Below are 18,441 nucleotides of genomic sequence, written 5' to 3' on the forward strand. Positions count from 1 at the left end.
TGAGAGGATTCTTTTTTTGGCTGAAACGGGGAAGTTGGGCACAGTTGATAGAAAGATAAATGGATCTAAATAGCAATTCTAGATGAAAACTAGCGTAGTTAGTAGTTGCAAAAGACCTGAAAATTGAGAAGAAGGACTTAAAAATATAATCATGGAAAACCCAGGACTGAAATCAAATAGACCTCAATTTTGATGTTCAAAGAAGCAAATACAGTTTTCTGATTTTTATTAATAAAAATCACATAAGTTTAGAACTTTATTGCTAAACTTATGCAACAAAGTTTCGGAACTTTGTTGCATATCTGATCACATCAAATTTGTTGTGATCTGATGTTAATCACATCAGATCCCAACAAACTTCAATAATGTTTCTGGTTGCAATGAGACAAAATATGAAAAGGTTTAAGGGAGATTAATAGTTTGGGAAGGAGCTACATTGCATCTGTCACTTTTACATTCTGTTTGCCAATTTATACAATAACATTAACCTGTTCTCCCACAATATTTTCAGCATTGCAAAAATTCTGCTGATCTGATTTTTTCAGTATCTTAAAGCCTTTCCAACATAGCTTTCTGTACTTTCTGCAACACTCAACAATAATGGGAGGAAATAAAGTGTGGAAGTGGGATTCAATTCTACATTGCTCTCCAAAGGCATTGCATTTAATGCATCTATAAAGCCTGACAACACATATAGCAGGTGAAGAAGAATGTGGGTGCAAAAAGTGCACAGCGTCTGTTCGGGTCTCTGTGCAGGATGGTACTCACTTGTCCAGAGCAGAACCTTGCGCTTGGTTACTGGTCAGTCTGGAGAAGACGTTGCGATCATTCCTTGTCCTTAAAGGAGGTGAGGAGGGGGGAGTGTAGACATCAGTGGGCCTGATGAGGAATTAAAGAAATAATAACATGTCAGTGAAAACAGTTTAGCTAAATTACATTACTCAGTAATCGGGTCTCCATCCGATCTTGAAATCATGCGTACCTGTACGAACGGTCGTAAGATTTCCTTCTTGTAATGGGGGAAGTGTCATAACCTCGAGACTGCCTGGGACTAAGACACAGACAACAGAAAAAATCTTAACTGAATTTCAACAGATTGCAAAGGTGCTGGCGAGACATGAAATGGATCAAATATAAGACGCCATTTCAGTCGATGGGTGTTTTCTAAACCAGAAAATTAAAAATAAAATCGCAGCTGGAATTAGATGATTTTCAGTTTAAGTAGCCAGTCAAAAACAACTCAAAAATGTGAGATTTTCTTGTCAGATGGTCATAAAATATACTTAAACACAACCACACCCTGCTGATTACCACCTTCAGAGTAGAAACTGTTGTTGGGGAAAGAAGTCTTAAGGTTAACCATTATCAATATAAGAGATATGTTTGGAAATTAAGTGAGACGGTGCTCAACAGCTGTAAGAAGTTGGTTGAAAGAAAACTGTATTTTCTTCAACATTTCAAGAGGTGTATGACGATCTGGCCATTCTTTGGCTATCATCTTTAGTGGTACTCATTAGAAATTTTATTAACTATTAGGGTTGCAAGTACTATTTGAACAAAAGAATTGTGCTGCAGAGCTAAGAAGCAATATGTGCATGGGGATTTTGAGAACTCAAAGTAGTACTTTTTCAGCTAAAGTTGGCAGAAAAAGAACAAATACTGGTGGCGAGTGTTGAAACTGGGAATGACATCTAATTTAACTCTATTCCAGTTGCTCAAAAACCAGTGAGATTTGTTCCCTGATATACTCCGTGTATTGCCTCATCACAGCAACATCTTCAGTAAAGGAAGTTATAAAGAATTGAGACCGTAAATGGTAAAAACTACAAATAAACATTAGATACCAAGTTTGGATCATGAGTTAACAGCCACTCACAACCAGAAGACTAGAAAAATGTTTTTGGAATGCTTGTTTTTTACATTTTCTTATAGAAATTAGTATTTGCAGCACAAAGATTTACAAACAAGATATTACAAACAAGAATTTTGTGAATCTGTCACAAAAGTCTGGTTGGGGAATCTTCTGAACAAAAAAGGTCTGTAGTCTTTAAGAAGTTCATTCCACCTGGACCGTGAGAGTAATTTCAAACATTCATCTAGGCTGGTCCTGTCACCCCTAAGATTAACAATTAATCACCACAGTTTACTTCTCCATGACTTACAAAGTGTGTCCTCTGACAGGAAGGCTGATTGTGCGGGACGCTCGTTCCCTGTGAAAAGGGTCCCGGAGGGGAACGCTCAGTGCCAGACTTCCTGGAATGAGACTTAAGCCATCCTCCTGGATGTCAGTCAGTGAGGCTAGGGACTTAGTGATGTGCTGCTGCTTGCTGCTTGATGAGGGATCCAGGATGGGACCGAGGTACTCCGCAGACACCGCCTTCATCTGGGCCGAGAGGCGAGGCTCCATCTGGGTGAATTAAGTGAAGCCATTGTGTTAAAAAGAACCAGAAAGGAGGGCAGTGGGATGACAAAATATCAAAAGATATAATACAAAAATGAATGCTAAAAATGATTCCAATGCATGTTTTGGTAAGGAAATGAGTGAAAACAAGGAAGCATAAGCTGCTTAGCAAATAAATATTAATGCTGAATAAAAACACGAAAGTCTAACATAAACAGAAGATCTGCGTCAACTCTAATGGTTTTCTAACATCACGGTTTAAGTGTTTGCTTCTACTGCCTCCTTGTGGTTTCAAGCAGTGAAAGCAGACAGACAAAAGCCTCAAGCACCAATACAAAGTGATATTGTTCTTCTATATAAAGACTTTTACCTTTATTTTAAAGTCATCCTGGCTGTTGGATTCCTTCATCTGTGAAACACTAATAGAATCACAGAAAGGTGAAACAATTTAAACAGATGTTACATAACTTTTACAAATGATTTAATGTATTTTTCCACATTAAGACAAAATAATCAATACCAAAAAATGTTAGCAGTGTGCTTTCAGATTTTTAGATGACTAGGAAGGTGGAGATGCTGACGGCTCACCTGCTGTCAGAGGCTTGGCTGAACTCGGAGGGCTCCTCGTCCGTGCTGGCGTAACCATTTTCTGATAATAAACAAAGCACAAAACCCAAAAGCTCACAGTAAACAGTGAGGATTCTTCAGGATGTGCACAATTTAAACTTCAGCACAATGCAGACAGCATGGGACAAATAATATGTTCAGACAAACAAGGTGACAGCCTTGGTGGTGAAATATCCTTTGATGTTTCATGTTCACATGCTAATGTGCTCGAATAGAGCCAACATGGTTTTCAGTATATTCAGTTTTTAGCCATGCTCATTCCATTTTCATAAGATGGATTGAACAGTGCTCTGGAAGATGTTCAGCGCTTGGGATTTATTACCTAAACATGCTTTAAACATCTTTATCTCTACCCTATCTGCTGTGTTCCTTGGTCTTTATGATGCTGTTTGTTAACTCTGAGGCATTCACAGAACAGCTGAATTTATTACTCAATTAGACTACACACAGGAGAAGTCTTCAATAATTAGGTGCCCGAAGGTGGTTGCACTGGATTTTATTTAGGTTCATCAGAGTAAAGTCATCTAAATACAAATGCATGTTAGAGTTATTTTTACATTTTTGTACACGTAAAATTTTTAAAGCTGTGTATGGTCTGTGTTGTCCTGTTAATTTTGATAAAACATCAAAATTTGATGCACAGACGTAGCAAAATGTTAAGAATTCATCTTAATCTTTAGGCCACTAATACATTTTTAAATTTTTGGTTTTGTCTAAATTAAACAATGTTTGGGTGAAAGGCGGTGCAGGGTTTGACCGATGGTGATTTTTAGACACATTCCTGAGCTTCACAACCAAAGTTTCAAGAGGAGGCTTGAACGGCAAGTAAATCCAAATATGTTCTGGTTGCTGATCTAAACTAAACATTTTGAACACAACAACTCTTAAGAGTAATGCTTTAACTGTTCCTAAAATCATAAGGAGAAATAAAGCAAACCAAACGCAATAAAAAACATGTGACATTTCCCTCATTTTATTTAGTTTATTTTTCTTCTTGCATTCAAAAGCAAAAAAAAAAATATCCTCTTACCTTGCTGGACGTTGTGGATGAGAGCCTGGAGCTCAGGGATGCACTCTGCTTTTTCTCGCAGCGCATCGAGGATCATGTGATTGTGAGACGAGCCGATCACATCAGTCTGCCTCAGCTGACCCTCGAGCAGTCGTACCTGCGCCTCCCTCTGAGCCACCTGTAAGCTCTATACAATCACACAGACAGAGAAAGAAATAGACAGATTTAATAACTTTCATTTGAATGTTTTAATTGGGGTCAAACTTTTCAAACTACGTGCTTCAAACTTCCTCCAAAGGTACAGACTGAAATGTAGAACTTTATGTGGAGCCTTTCTTTCTCAGACATGACCAGTCATTATAATCAGCAGCTAAAAAACAAACCCATGGAAGGTTTTAAGGAAGTAAATCAATGCCAGGATCATGAAGACTTTGTTTAGCACTTTTCTTGCAAGAGAAAATTTGTCTTTCAAAATAATCCAATATAGAATAGCTTGGAAATACAACTTTATCCTTAATTATCAATAAAGAATACAACTTTTTATACTTTTCAAACCTCCAATAAACCTGAACCATAGCTGAAAATTTAGCAATACAATTTTATAACATTAGCTTTTAATATTCAAGTTTGAAACCTGGCTGTAGTACAAAGAGATACCACTAGATGACATACAAGGAACTCTTTACAACTGCAACATGCAACACAGGCAACTATAAAAAGGTTTAGGAATTGGTTCACTTGTCTTTGTGCTTCCGTTTTGCCACATGTTAACTCACCTTATCAATGGAAGCCTTCAGGAAGTGATCCAGCAGGTGGCGTGCTTCAGCCAGGGAACAGGAACTGATCACCACTGAGGTATCCACCGAGTCCAGTTCATCCTGATTAAAAACAACACTCACATCAATGAAGGAATCACATCACTACACACACAGAGATGTGTTTTCATGTAATTATGTTTCTCACCTTGGTCTCCTCTATCTGCACGATGGTGGCCTGGCAGTCCGACAGACTGTCATTGATGTAGTCTATGTTGGCATTCAGCACCTCGATCTCCTCGTTAACTTCCTGAAGGAGGCGGTCCTCCGCCTCTGGCCCCTCTCCGTCGGCCATCAGTATCTCCCTTTTATGTGAGAGAGCTTCCTGCTGCATTGTCAGCTCTTCTCGCTTCTGACTCATCAAAAACACAAACAGCACAGGCATTCAGAAATTAATCATAATTAGCTAAAACAATAAAACCAATTGGAGTTTGTTTCACATCCATTTTTCATTTGGCCTGACAAATACTTAAACACCTTTGTTGGTTTTAGTCTTAAGTTGTTGCCATTTAGAGTGACCACAGCAGAGAGCTACTTTTACTCACACACTTTAACATGTCGGAAGAAGAGGAACAAAGGTCCTCACAGTGGTTTCAGTTCTTATCTACTGACAGGAATGAGTCAAAACAGCTGCTACCACCTTTATTTTCAATCTGATGCCTAATTTCTAATGACAGCTCATCTCATCTGGTGGCTAGATAACTCCAACTAAGGAAAAAAAATCCCCTTTATCTAAACACATTAAAATCGCCTTCCCACACCTTGATAAGGCGATCCATGTCCGCTTCCACGTTGGAGATGGTCATTCTCTGCATGACGATGTCCATGATGCGACGCTCAAGGGTTTGCCACTTTAGACGGGCAGACTTGGAGAAGTTGTTGGCTCTGCCTGCAGGTGCGGTGCTGCCCAGGCCCACTGGCTTCCTCTGCAGCTTCTTCCTGCTGTTGCAAAGTTATAATGAAGAAAAACATCCCCAAATGATGAAACTGTTTTGTTTCTAAGTACTAATTGAATTTCACTGCATTTTCTTCAGTGGAATCAGATCTAAGAGGACATAAAAACAACACGTTTAATTTTGTATTCATGAAACTGTTTTTAAATAAACCTCAACTTCACAATAGCACTACTTGGTCCAATGCATACAACCTTGATGAAATATACAGCAGTATGTGGTTGTAGCGAGACAAAAGGTGGAAAGGTTGGACAGGAAGGGGAGATGAATACTGCTGCACTGCATAGATTCAGCCCCATTTATGCAGCAAGACAAGACAACTACTTACCTAATCACCCGTGTTCCATCAATACTCCCCTCGCTCTCCGCCATGTATCCATACGCATTGTTCTTGTTGTTCCACTGGCGCACCAGCCCGCTCACGGTCCTCGCAGTTTCCGCCTCGGAGCTGCTTGCCGCTGTGCTGGCCGACAAATCAGCTCCGGAGTCCGTAACTGGAGGCGTCTGGTTCCAGCGGGCAACTCGACCCGCCACGCGGTCCGACATGGGCTTGGCCATGCGCCGCAGGGCCGTCACTTCCTGGGTCTTCCTGCGCAGCACCAGCTCCTGCTGCCTCTTTTGAGACTCCAGCGCCCGAATCTGGTACTGATGGCATCAGAGTAATACAAGCCTCAGCATCATTTAGAGTTCATAGACAGCTTTTTTCTTTTATTTAAATTTTATTTATGTTCCGTAACGCAAAGTGTTTATTTTTCACACAACAAGTTCACAAAGTACTGATCAAGAAGGGATTTAAGGCTTAAGATAAATCCCTAAATAAAAGGATTAGGACTGAGGCCTACAGCATCACTGTGTACGGTTTCATGCTCCTAAGAAACAAACAGAACCAAAATGGGAAGGTAATATTTTTAGAATATGTGCTAATGTGAGGAACAAAATGCAGAATGCAAAATGATTGCACATAAACCCCCATTTTTAAGTGTTTTACAGCTTTGCTTTTATTTTTTCTTCAGGCTTTCTACCTTCCCTTTCCCAAAAGATTCTTTGGTAAGTCAGCTTAAACAATGCATGTTGTGAAATATTGGCTCTCGTATCTCAAAGCTTCTTCTATTTCTGGCAGTGGCGCAAATATTTAAATGCATATGCAAAATATTAAAGACTGATAACTACAGTACAACCCAGTGAAGCTGATCCATGTCCTCGAGAGAGGACACAAATATACCCGCAGAGCAGACACATCTCCTCCAAACACACAATCTTTAAAATAAACATTTTATTATCTAAAATGCAATAACAGCATTAATTTTGGTGAAAGCTTCCTCACCTCCTGTCGCCGCTGCTCCTTCTTAAGCTGAGCAATCTCTCGATTCCTCTTTGCCTCCACCATCCTCCTTCTCTGTTGCTCCTCTTTCATTTGCTTCATCAGCACCACCTGCAAACAGACGGGAGGGCAGCCAACTCAAATACATTTCTTTACTCTTACCATTCTGCCAGAATAATTCTTCCCGTCACCCCCTTACCTTTGCTTTCTTCATCTCGTTGACTTCAGTTTGGAGCTTCTTCAGTTCCCTCTCGTACCTCCCCTGGTTTTTGAGCAGACGTGCATGCTCCTTCTGCGCTGCCTGCAGCTTCAGCAGATCACGGTTCATTTCTTTGAGGCGCTTCTCGTACTCCTGCCTGATTTTGCTGGCCTTCTCCTCAGTGTAGTTTTCCATGGACACTGCATAGGCAGGTAATAACGTTGAATAGGCGCTCCGAAGGGTTATTAATTGAGGATTACCGAGCCTCACTCACTGAGGTTCTGCAGCACGCGGTCTCTCTCCAGCTGCGTGTCTCTGATCTTGTTCTGCAGCAGGATGAGCTTCTCCTCGTACTGCAGCTTTAACATCAGCAGCCGCCGCTGGCTGTTCTCCAGCTCGTCGATCAGCTTCTGCTTGATCTCAATCTCACAGGTTAGGTCGGCAAGGTCTGCCTGGAAGTTGGCTGCAAGTTGGGAGGTTCGAGAAATTATTGGAACTCCAGTCTAATTAAGCACTGGATGCACAGTTTGAAAACAACCATCAGCCAAAACAATGAGTCCGAACCGACATGTTAAATACTGGACTATTAAAATGTCTTCATTGTGAGTGTAAATACTGAATGTAGAGTCTGCCATTACCTTTCTCATCCGAGTCAGAATCTGAATCCACTAGGCTCTCGTCACTGTCAAAATCATCCTCTTCCTCCCTGCCCTCCTCCTCATCTTCGCCTTCATCTTCCTCACAGCCACTCTCCTCCTGCAGCGGAGACATGATATCCTAAAGAGACAAACACTTCAGTTAAGATGTTCTGTCTGTATGGCGATGACATGGTAAAGCACGAAGACCTCACCTCGGTGTAATTGTCATCTGAATCGATCTCTCCATTCTGTCCATTTTCGCCGCTTCGCCGATTCTCCCCGTTTTCCTGAGTGTGCAGCTTTACTCGTTTCTTGAGACCTTTCTCCAACTCTGGGCTGCAGGAGATAGAAAGGTGTTTTTGGGTAAAAGGTTTTTATAAAATAAACACATAACCCTAACATCTAGGGTTGCAGCTATCAATTATTTTAGTAATCAATTAATCCATCAATTATTCTGACGATTAATCGGCTAAAAAAATTTAGACATTACAGATTTTTCATTTAACCACTACAGCCTTTTTTTTTACAATATTAGAAATAAATTAAAAGTTGCAAAGAAACAAATAACTTAATTGATTTTTTAAAATAAGAAAATAAATATTTTATTGTCTAAAATGAAATAACAGCATTAATTTTGGCAAATTCGAACCAGGTGAAGCTAAAATTAGGCCAATAGAGGAGTTTTGGGTGAAAGACATTTTCAGACAAGTGCGCTTTCATTATAAAATGCCAAATGTATGTACATTTTGTACAGCTTTGGCTCAGTTACTTCTCTGAATATGTTGCTTTTCAGTAAATCACCTTTTTCTTATTTAGTCTGTAAACTCCAGTTATCAAATAATCAATTAGTTGACAATTATTTCAGTAATTGATTTATCACGATTAATCGTTTCAGCCCTAATAATATCATTAATGTATTTCATCACCCTGCGTGATTGTTGATCCTAAAATGGTTGCTTTATGCTCCAGCAACCTTTGCAATACCGACTTTTTTTTTTGCCAGGAGAAAATAAGCCTTCTAATGTAATTGCCAAGTCCATTAAAGTACATCAACTTTTATCCTTCCCATTAGGTTCTTAAGTTTTATTACTTGCTTTATTTTCCCCTTTGCTCCTATTTTACAGATTTTTATCATCAATTCCATCTGCTACCACTTCTAAGCAATTAGTCTGCTGGATTCCTACTCTTGTCTCTTATGACCCCGCAGATAACTGTGTGAAACCTTTTAGTGTCCCTGCCAGCATTACAACCTAGCACTGATAGCACTCCAACTCTCCCTAAGTCCCAGAGTCATAATTGACTTGAATGAATCTCTTAAAGAGAAAGTGAGGCAAGGAGCGCATGTTTGCAGAGAATATTAATCCCTTTCAGCCTAAAAAATTCAGCACAGGTGAATCATCACAGGCTGAGTAGGAGAAATTAGGAAATTGTTTTACATAACGCTTTGGTGTTTGAAGACACTGTTTCAATTTTAGAAGGGTTTTATTTATGTTTGGATTTTCTACGTGTTTGTTTCTGAGAGGTCCAGCCAGATCATCTGGCAAATTCTTCATTTTGTTTTTGTAAACATTGCCTGTTTGTCTGCCAGCGCCATTACAGAGAATTTTTACTGTTTCAACTTTTCTGAAAAGAGACGTTTCTGTGAAACTCCAGAGAGATTGAGTTCTTTTATCAACATTTGTACCACTCCATGGTCCCGGCGGGTTTGCCGTCTCTTATTAATCAGAATAACCGACGTAGAGATCGAGATAAAGAGCTCAACCGTTGTCTCTCCCACCTGATAGCTGAGAGCCTGAGATCCAGTGAGGAAGTGGCTGGCATTTACAATCAATCATGGAAAATGATGTGTTACTCTGCAGATCTAGAACTGGATAAGAATGAATGTTGAAGAGAGAAGTTCAAACTCTTCCTCTATTTTACTTCTTAGGTCAGATGGAAAACCAGATTCAGAGGAGATCTTTTCTTATACGGATTAGTGAAAATCAGAGGAAGTCTGGATAACTGCAGGAGCTTAATCAGATTGCTGAACACTCACTCATTATTTTAGACTCCCTTTTTTTCCTATTATAAGTAGGTTGTTTTGTTGCCTGTATTGTCAGCAACTTGTTTTTTTAGCTGACATGTGTATAAAAGAACTAAAATTAAACTCCTGGTCTTTTTTGTCAATGGTAATCATGCTTCAATTAGCTAACTGCAAATCTCTACATCTATTTACAGGATTCTTCAAACTGTGTAGTTTGGGAAAGGTAAAGCAAATTGTAGTCAGTTTGAAAGTCTCCGTTCCTTCACCTCAGCCTTCTCTGCCGTCTTTCCTTCTTCTTCAGCCGCTCGATGTCCAACTTGGCACGCCGCAGAACATCTGTCATCTCGGCCTCCATGGACATGGATATAGGGGAGGAGCCAGGGGGATGGCCGGGGGCTGGGCTTAGAGCGGAGGCTGGAAACGAGGAACGAGAGGAGAGCCGTGCCACCTGTCGACGTAGTGACTCATTCATGGCCTCGCTCTCAAGGAGTTTGGATCTAACAGGGCAGGAAGAGTGGGAAGGTTTATTGATATTTACGCTCATACATCTCCTCTCAACTCTGGGGAAGCTGCAGCTAAGCCCCTACCTGAGTTCTTCAACTTCTCGGATGTAGTTCTGTATTAGCGTTCCAATCTCCTCATTGCCTTCACCTGCAGGTAAAAATAAAGTCAACTTTGTTAGATTATTTTTAACCAGTAAACATAGAAAGGGCCTTAAAAGTGTAAGAGACAGAGCTCAAGTGTAGAGCAGCTCTGCATTCACGTACTTGACTTGGTGAGCAGAGTGCTGACCTCATTGGCCAGCAGATGTGTCACCCGTGTGTTGAGATGATCGATGGTTTCCTGCATGGCCTTTACTCTCAGGCGCAGCGAGTCGTTTTCTCTCTGCAGCATGGCGTTCTCCTGGTACAGATCGCTGTAGCCTTCAGCCCCATCCTCACCTGCCACACGCTTACCCTGCATGGAAGTAAACAAAAACATGGCAGTGAATAAAAACAAAATCGGTCTTCAGTAGAATAGCAGTCAGAGCTGGAAAAAAACACTGTTGCTCTACATCCCGAACGAACACTGCGCCATTGTTCAGAATGAGTGCCATCGTCTGTGGCTCTTCAAGGAGTCATTGTTGGGTTTGGAAAAAAAAAATCTGTTGTTTATGTCTGAAACTGAGAGCCAGTATCTAGTCACAGCTCACACCACAGTCCATTACTAGACTACAGTCACATCACATCCCTTACCACTTAGAGGTCAGCTTGCAGTTTCTTGCTAGAGTCTCTTCCCTTTGGTAACCATGGTAACTTCAAGCTAAACAACTGCTTGTCTGTTTCAGTCACACAAGTCAAAGCTGAACAAAAATAGCCCCCACCTAAAGGCTCTGATATTATTATGTCATATTTCTATACTTGTGGTCCTTGACTGCATTCAGAACAATAGATTTTTAAAAAACATCTCTATGTTACATTGTGACATGAGGACCTCTTGCAGTCTATAACTTTCTTCATGGAAATGTTGTTTTTTTCATACTTTTGTCACCTAAAACAACAAACTCTAATATGCTTTAGTGGGTCTTTATTTTGTTTCATAGACTTATCAAACTGTGGTGTGAATTTATCTCATTTGTTGAGTTCAGCTGTGTGTAATATAATATAATCTCAGCATAAATCCAGGTTTCTCAGAGAACATTAGAGGGGGTAAAAGATTTAAGATGGATGGAGAAAAATGTTAAAGCCTGCAAAACAACTTGACATTGGGGTAAAAGTTCATATTTTAGAAGGACAACAGCCCTGACAATAAAACCAGAGATACAATGGAACGCTTTAGATCAAATCATATTCATATATTAGAAGTCAGTCAAAGTCCAGAACCAAGTCAAAAGCAGAGTCGGTGCCAAGAAGTGAAAATTAGTGTTCACAGATGTGCTCCTTCTAATCTGAAAGAGCTTGATCTATTTTTGCAAAAAACAGTCATAAATTTTAATTTATATACAGAAGAGATATCACAGAGCCCGAGCCAAAAGCCTTGCTGCTGTAAATGTAGTGAAATCTGTTTCAATTGACATGGGAAGTTCATTGATACACACACCACACTTTAGATCATGATTTGAAAATATATCAAGTTACATATCCTTTTATTCCAAATGCTGAGAAGTTCAATTGGTATTAATATTAAATCTGTGGGGTTTTTTTGTTCGTTTTTTCTTTTTTTTATTAATATGTTACTCAGCTTAACCACAAAGTTCTTGTTTCATTTTCTTATTATGTCCAGTTAGTTTCCTCAGTTTCATTCATCTTGTCACCTCCTTTGCTCTCTTTTTAGTATCCGTCACACTGACGAGGCGTTATCACTTCTTCTTCAACCTGCCACTTTCCATTTTGATCTTCTTCCCACTTCTGCTTAATCCAAATGGCTTCTTGCATTTCTGGTTCACCTCCTTCTCCCCCTCCAGCTCCCACCTAACACCCATCACTCACCGCCTTGTACTCCATCAGCTCCATCTGGAGTCGGGCCACCTCCGCACGCAGAGCGTTGATCTGCTGGCTGGTCTTGTCTTGGTTCACCACCACCTTGTTCTTGATGTTTCGGGCACGGTTGGCGTACTTCAGTGTGTTCAGCGTCTCCATGAAGTCCCGGTCCGACGGGCTGACGCAGGCAATCATGACTGTGTGGCTATAGGGGAGAGGATCAGCAGCTCAGTTCATTTCAGACATATCAGATAAATGAGAGACTTTCTTACATTTGAAGATACATTTGAAGTTTGAGTACCTGTTGCCTCCCAGCGAGTCTTGCAACAGTCGGGTAAGTTTGGAGTCTCTATATGGGACGTGTCCGGCTTTCTTATTCTGATCACCTAAAGCGCTGATTACATTTCCAAGAGCCAGCTAACACAGAGAGGAGAAGATCCCAAACAGCATTTAAACAGAGCAAAATGTTTAAATGCACTGATGATCCAATCTTGTTTTGTTTCTGACCCACCAGACCACAGTTAATAGAGATTCCCTCTCGGGCCCTTTCTCCAGTGGCCCCCGTGCGTTTGAGCCTTTCTGAGCCGGCCAGGTCCACGAAGTGAAACTTGGCCATCAGGGTCTCGTACTCCGGCTGGGCGATGGGGGAGGAGTCTACGCCGTTCACTTCGCCGTTCTCTTCTCCTCCATTCTGCTCCAAAAGGCAAGCAATGAGTTCAATGAGTTCCAGCATCTTACTTCAAACTGGTAACTATTTCACCAGCTTGCATGCTCCTTACAATTATATTTTATTCAGTTATATATGAAAACACATTTATCTATGCTATTTTTGTCTTCTCCGTCTGCCCAGTCTCATTTAGAGAAACGATGTAACTGATAAACACCGTAAGCTAGACCTCCTAATTATGCTTTTTGAAAATGTTTTACTTATTTCTCTTTCATATTTAAGGCTCTCTCTACATCTCTACTCCAAACCTCCAGTCTTACCATTTGCTGCTGCTGAAAGACCCTCATCTGACAGAGATGGATGGTGAAGATGGCATGTGAGCGGGAGCTTTGTGCATTCATCTGTGTGCTGGCTGTGGTACGGGACAGAGCCCCAAGCTTCAGGCACTGCAGCAGCTGCAAAACACGGCAAACATACAGGACATTTGCAGACTTTTCATTTAAAATTAGAAGAGAAAATTGTTAAAGCAGACACAATTTTGAAAAGAAAATCTAATTTTACGCTAATGCTTATCACCATTGCCCAGGGGAATTGAAAACCTTGCATATTTATTTAATCATTTAGAGAAAAAAAATTGTTATCTGGCCGTCTCCAAACTCAAACCCATCTCTGCTCATTTGAATATCTGTCAACCATGTTTTTTTCCCCTCCTGGTGCTTCCTCTCCTAACTTTTTAATCATCCTGCCTCCATCTGTCTCCCTAGCTCCTTCATTGCCACATTCTCTCCCCCTCAACCTGTTTTGCTGCTTTAAGTCTTTTGTCACAAAAGGAGCATCCATTCATCTTCAAGGGTCTTTAAATAGATTATATTTTTGGAAAATTAAAGCCCAGGTGAGCTGAAACAAATAAGGCTATCATTCGTCTCTATTCAACACCCTGGATAATGATTGAAATAGCGATGCAGACTGAATCAGCAAATCATGACAAGGTCATTTGATTCCTGTGATCATTCTGCAGAATCACCACCTGCCCTCTTTGTCATTGTGTTTAACAAATATACGTCAATAAAATAACATCTGAAGTCTTTTCCTCACACAATCACTGACTACTACTGGCATGGTATCATTGTGGAACTGATTTTTTTTTCTACTTTTTATTTTCAGTTGAAGAATAAAGTAATGATTTTGTACTTTGCAACGGTGCTGTAGTATTTCCAAAAATATGTGAAATAATTTACATTTTAGAGTGGAGTGAAAATATATAAAACATAAACTTTAAGAAATCACCATTTTGGGGGAAACAAGGAACTGAGTAATATAATTATTTAAGCAGCATTGAGGTAGGAAATTAAGAAAAAGGAAGAGATTTAATTTGAAAAAAGTCTTCTATATGTGTTTAGATATCAATCAGCTAACGCTCTTGGCTTGTGCAGCAGGCAGTGTCTGATGGATAAACATGAAAGTGATAAGATCATACAAAATTTGGTATATAAGCAAAAGAGGGTTTCTAACTGAGCAATGATGGAAAACTGATGCATTTTTACATAAAAAATTGATAGAATCTCACCAAAAAAAAAAAACTTGGTGAACTCTTGCCCAGTTTGATTGGCTACAAAAAAGACCACCCATATAAACAAGGACCCACCTCGTCCTCTGACTGCACCAGTCTGGAAGTGACTCCTGTGGTGTAGATGCTGCCGTTGGCGTCCTCGTGGATTCTGATGTTGGACTTCCTGCTGCGATTCTCTGGATCTCTACTTCCGTCAAACAAATCCAGGATCTCCTCATTGTACAACTACGACAAGTCACACAGGCACTCATCATTATGAGTTATGGTATTTACTGTCAGAGTTTCTGCCTCTTTTTAGTTGTTTAAATCACAAAATTCAATTTTTTTTCTAGATTCAAAAACAACATTACTGATCTGTAGTATGTTAAAGATCAAAGCGTGATGAAGCAAATTAATGAAAGAATGTCAATTTAACGTGATGTAAAAACCCTGCATCTAGTGGGATTTTTTTCCTAAAAAAGTCTAACATTTTTCATACTTATTTTTTTTTCCATGCTCATTACAACCTAGAAAATAATAAAAGCACTTTTTCAGACTGCACAGGAACCCTGAATAACACTAAAAACAACAAATCTCCAGGAACAACATTAAAAATAATGACCTCTTTCCAACAAGCCAAGTCAAAGGTCACAGAGGGCCACTGAAAGCTCAGCTGTTCCCACCTAATGTCAAACACACACATTAAGTGTCTGTTTACCATCAACACGGATAAACTTTTGACCCAAAAGCAAAAAGAAAACACACCAATATCAAGGCATAGGATAGACTAAAAACGAAAGTAGTAGAAGCTATTTGCATAAGATTATTACTTTTCTGGTTTTATTAGGATTTCTATTATAACCTGATCATTAAAGAAACCACAACACACACGCCCAAACGTACAACAGAACCCTCCCTACCATGCCCCTCACATTTGCTCTCCAGAAATCCCCAGAGGAAATGATTAGTAGCCGTATGTACACCGTATATCTAATTTCTCCTACACAAGCATCCCGCCCTCTCTCTGATTCCTCGCTCTTATCCGTCTTCTGCTCCTTAGTGATGAGGAATAATGTCAGAGGTAATGGCAAACATTAATCAGGTCCCACAAAGCACACATAGACATCACAGCCCATCTGTCTTCAGACTGTCACATGCTGTTTGTGGATGAGAAGGCTGATCCTGTTGCTTCCTTTATGTTCTGGTTGGCGTTAATATGGACCAACAACCAAATTTATTGATCCAGGACTTTTCAAAATATTGGATCAAATTTTTTCGTGTGTCCCACCTCCAAAAACTGGGCGCTGACTTTAAACTCTGGTGCCTGGATGCCGATCTCCTGGGCTCGATCCCTCCTGCTCTGGATGCCCTCAAACAGGTGGTGAACGGCCCGTGGGATGATGCCCTGCTCCTGCAGGCTCGGATTCACATCAAAACCCGTCCCCATGGTGTAGGTCTTCCCTGAGCCCGTCTGGAAGACATTTTATTAAAAAAAGAAAAGGAGAACATTCTTACCATGCCAAGATCTACATACCATTTCTTATCCATCCATGAATAGGCAACGAGGGCTCATTTAAACCCCTTAACCAATTAATGTACTGTGAAATCAACTGGTCGTCTGATTTTCACTTTGACTGGCCATGACTGGTGGTCTAAACTTCAAAAAACGATTTTATCAATTAGTGAGCTAAAGAACTAAAAACACAATGTGAAAGTTGTTGCTGAATAAACTCAGCATCTGCAATATCAGTGAGGTGTTTAAAAATTAAGGCCTTTTAAAAGGAAGCCACTTTCCCTCTGGCATAAAGACAAAATTAATTAACAGAATATCTTAGCGCCAACTCAAGTCATGGCTGCAACCGAATAAATTAACAATCCTGTAATCATCACTGTTGAACTTCAGTAGCTCTTTCTCATTACACAATTTAAACATATTTTTATTTATGTTGCCTAGCTTACATTGTTTTTTAAGATTACATGTAGATTTTACTATTCTGCTTTGCACTTGTAGGGTCTAAACCATGTTTTGTTGCATAATCTGCAATGAGGATTATCAGACTTTGTTGAGAAATGCTTGTAGTTCATTCAGACTGTAAGAGAGAGAACAGCAAGACTTTAAACCCATAACAGGAAAGCTATTCTGTTTCATCCATTTAGCCTTTTAAATGTCATCTGTCACGGGACAAGCTGGATTTAAAGATGCAGACAGCATTTTGGAAATCTTACAGTCAAAGTAAGAATCTACATATTGAAAATATGCAGGGAAAACTGTGTTTTAGTAATTCAAACCCCACCAGAAGCTAATCCAGGTTGAATTTGAATTTAGTCATATCAACTACGAGATCAGTATGTCTTTAATGACATCTCACATGAGGAAAGGTAGAAAAATAATCCAAAAGCCATTCTTACATCTTATAGATCATGAAAATAATAATAATAATAAGCCACAAATTTTTGATCAGTGCATCTCTTGTGAAATATGTTAGCTATCATCATTTGCATTGACACTGATTTTTTATGTACTTTGATGTGCTTGATGTCACCACATCAGTGGCTGACATGCTTTCTGTTGTCAACATGCAATGATATGTGAATGCGTAGTAACTGTAGCCTAAATAACTCAAAATCTACAAATCCTCATGGTCGCACCTGTCCATAAGCAAACACGGTTGCGTTGTAGCCCTCGAAGCAGCCCTCGATGAGCTTGTACACACAGGTCTGGTAGATGTGCTGCTGCTCTGAGTCAATATCGAACACAAAGTCGTATGTGAAGGCCTTGTCCTTTCCCAGGAGGACCTGCGGTTCTCCAGGTGTGACCAGCGTGCACACGTGACAGCCCTCGATCTTCTCCTTGGCCATCTGAGGACGAATCCTAAAAGATAGGAAGTCAACGATATGGATATAAAAATCAAGCAAGGAGGAATTTATGACAAGATGAGAGTTTTAAATGTGGAAATTTAGTACATAAACAGAAGCTAAGCAGACAAACCACTGATGAAAACTGAGTCTGAATTGTTTAAATGCATCATGTGGCTAAAACACGATCATTTGAGAGAGACCAGCTGTAAATGGGAAACTAGGTTAAAAAACATTATACTTGAAGAGCTAATGAAATGAACAAGGGCTCTTTCAAAGTAAAAAGTGAAGAAGTTTAAACATCTTTCCATTGAAAATGTGCACCAAACAGTATACCAAACTAAATCTGAATGTTTTACTCGATCGCATGACTGGAATATGCAAATATCTGCAGAACTTCCTCCGGACATCTTAAGGACACAGGTAGGCAGTAAATCTTTGAAAGCATTTGCTGCAGATGAGAAGGGAGTGCCTAATGGCATCTGCTGACTTGTGTAAACCTTTTCACCCATTCATCACTATTGTAGCTACATTTAATTACAAGTGAAGCTGATGCAAAACAATCACCTAACAGCCTCTGCTTTCATCCCTGACATGAAATGTTGCATTATCTTCCATAACAAGATCATTTCATTAGGTATCGCGTTATATAGCTGCTAAAAAAAAAAAAAAATGTTCTGGGCACCCCGTCTCACGCAGCCATGCGGTGAGAATGCATCCCAAGTAGAAAATCCTCTGCTGTGAAATATACGTGTGAACGGCAGCTGTGGGAAAAGTCTGGACCAAACTCTGCAGGTTTCTCCTGAAAAATCTGTGGGGGTTATGTGGGAAAATGGCTCAAGATGCTTTAGCAGAAATAAGGGGCTGCCCAAACTCACTAGGTTATTTAAAGTAGCATGTCAAAATAATTTATTAAAGTTAAAT

The 18,441-nt window shown here is 39.9% G+C and overlaps 1 protein-coding gene across 6 annotated transcripts in view; it reads right to left on the reverse strand.

Moving 5' to 3' along the window:
- Window positions 1–18,441, reverse strand: part of kif21b (kinesin family member 21B) — a 70,211-nt gene that overhangs the window by 28,163 nt on the left and 23,607 nt on the right. For 4 of the 6 annotated variants that reach the window (XM_028003046.1, XM_028003051.1, XM_028003048.1 and 1 more), the window contains exons 2-26: window positions 17,311–17,533; window positions 15,950–16,132; window positions 14,758–14,907; window positions 13,433–13,567; window positions 12,957–13,136; window positions 12,747–12,862; window positions 12,455–12,650; window positions 10,754–10,943; window positions 10,574–10,637; window positions 10,253–10,483; window positions 8,176–8,299; window positions 7,964–8,102; window positions 7,600–7,788; window positions 7,326–7,525; window positions 7,130–7,237; window positions 6,134–6,450; window positions 5,614–5,794; window positions 5,001–5,204; window positions 4,814–4,915; window positions 4,059–4,224; window positions 2,990–3,050; window positions 2,772–2,820; window positions 2,163–2,407; window positions 983–1,051; window positions 769–879 (exon numbers count right to left, since the gene is read on the reverse strand). In XM_028003046.1, the coding sequence (XP_027858847.1) occupies window positions 769–879; window positions 983–1,051; window positions 2,163–2,407; window positions 2,772–2,820; window positions 2,990–3,050; window positions 4,059–4,224; window positions 4,814–4,915; window positions 5,001–5,204; window positions 5,614–5,794; window positions 6,134–6,450; window positions 7,130–7,237; window positions 7,326–7,525; window positions 7,600–7,788; window positions 7,964–8,102; window positions 8,176–8,299; window positions 10,253–10,483; window positions 10,574–10,637; window positions 10,754–10,943; window positions 12,455–12,650; window positions 12,747–12,862; window positions 12,957–13,136; window positions 13,433–13,567; window positions 14,758–14,907; window positions 15,950–16,132; window positions 17,311–17,533 (3,933 nt within the window). The remainder of the gene's footprint in view (window positions 1–768; window positions 880–982; window positions 1,052–2,162; window positions 2,408–2,771; window positions 2,821–2,989; window positions 3,051–4,058; window positions 4,225–4,813; window positions 4,916–5,000; window positions 5,205–5,613; window positions 5,795–6,133; window positions 6,451–7,129; window positions 7,238–7,325; window positions 7,526–7,599; window positions 7,789–7,963; window positions 8,103–8,175; window positions 8,300–10,252; window positions 10,484–10,573; window positions 10,638–10,753; window positions 10,944–12,454; window positions 12,651–12,746; window positions 12,863–12,956; window positions 13,137–13,432; window positions 13,568–14,757; window positions 14,908–15,949; window positions 16,133–17,310; window positions 17,534–18,441) is intronic. The other 2 variants (XM_028003047.1, XM_028003049.1) reach the window with 1 other exon arrangement.

Source organism: Xiphophorus couchianus, chromosome 20, assembly GCF_001444195.1.
Source record: "Xiphophorus couchianus chromosome 20, X_couchianus-1.0, whole genome shotgun sequence".
Lineage (NCBI taxonomy): Eukaryota > Metazoa > Chordata > Actinopteri > Cyprinodontiformes > Poeciliidae > Xiphophorus > Xiphophorus couchianus.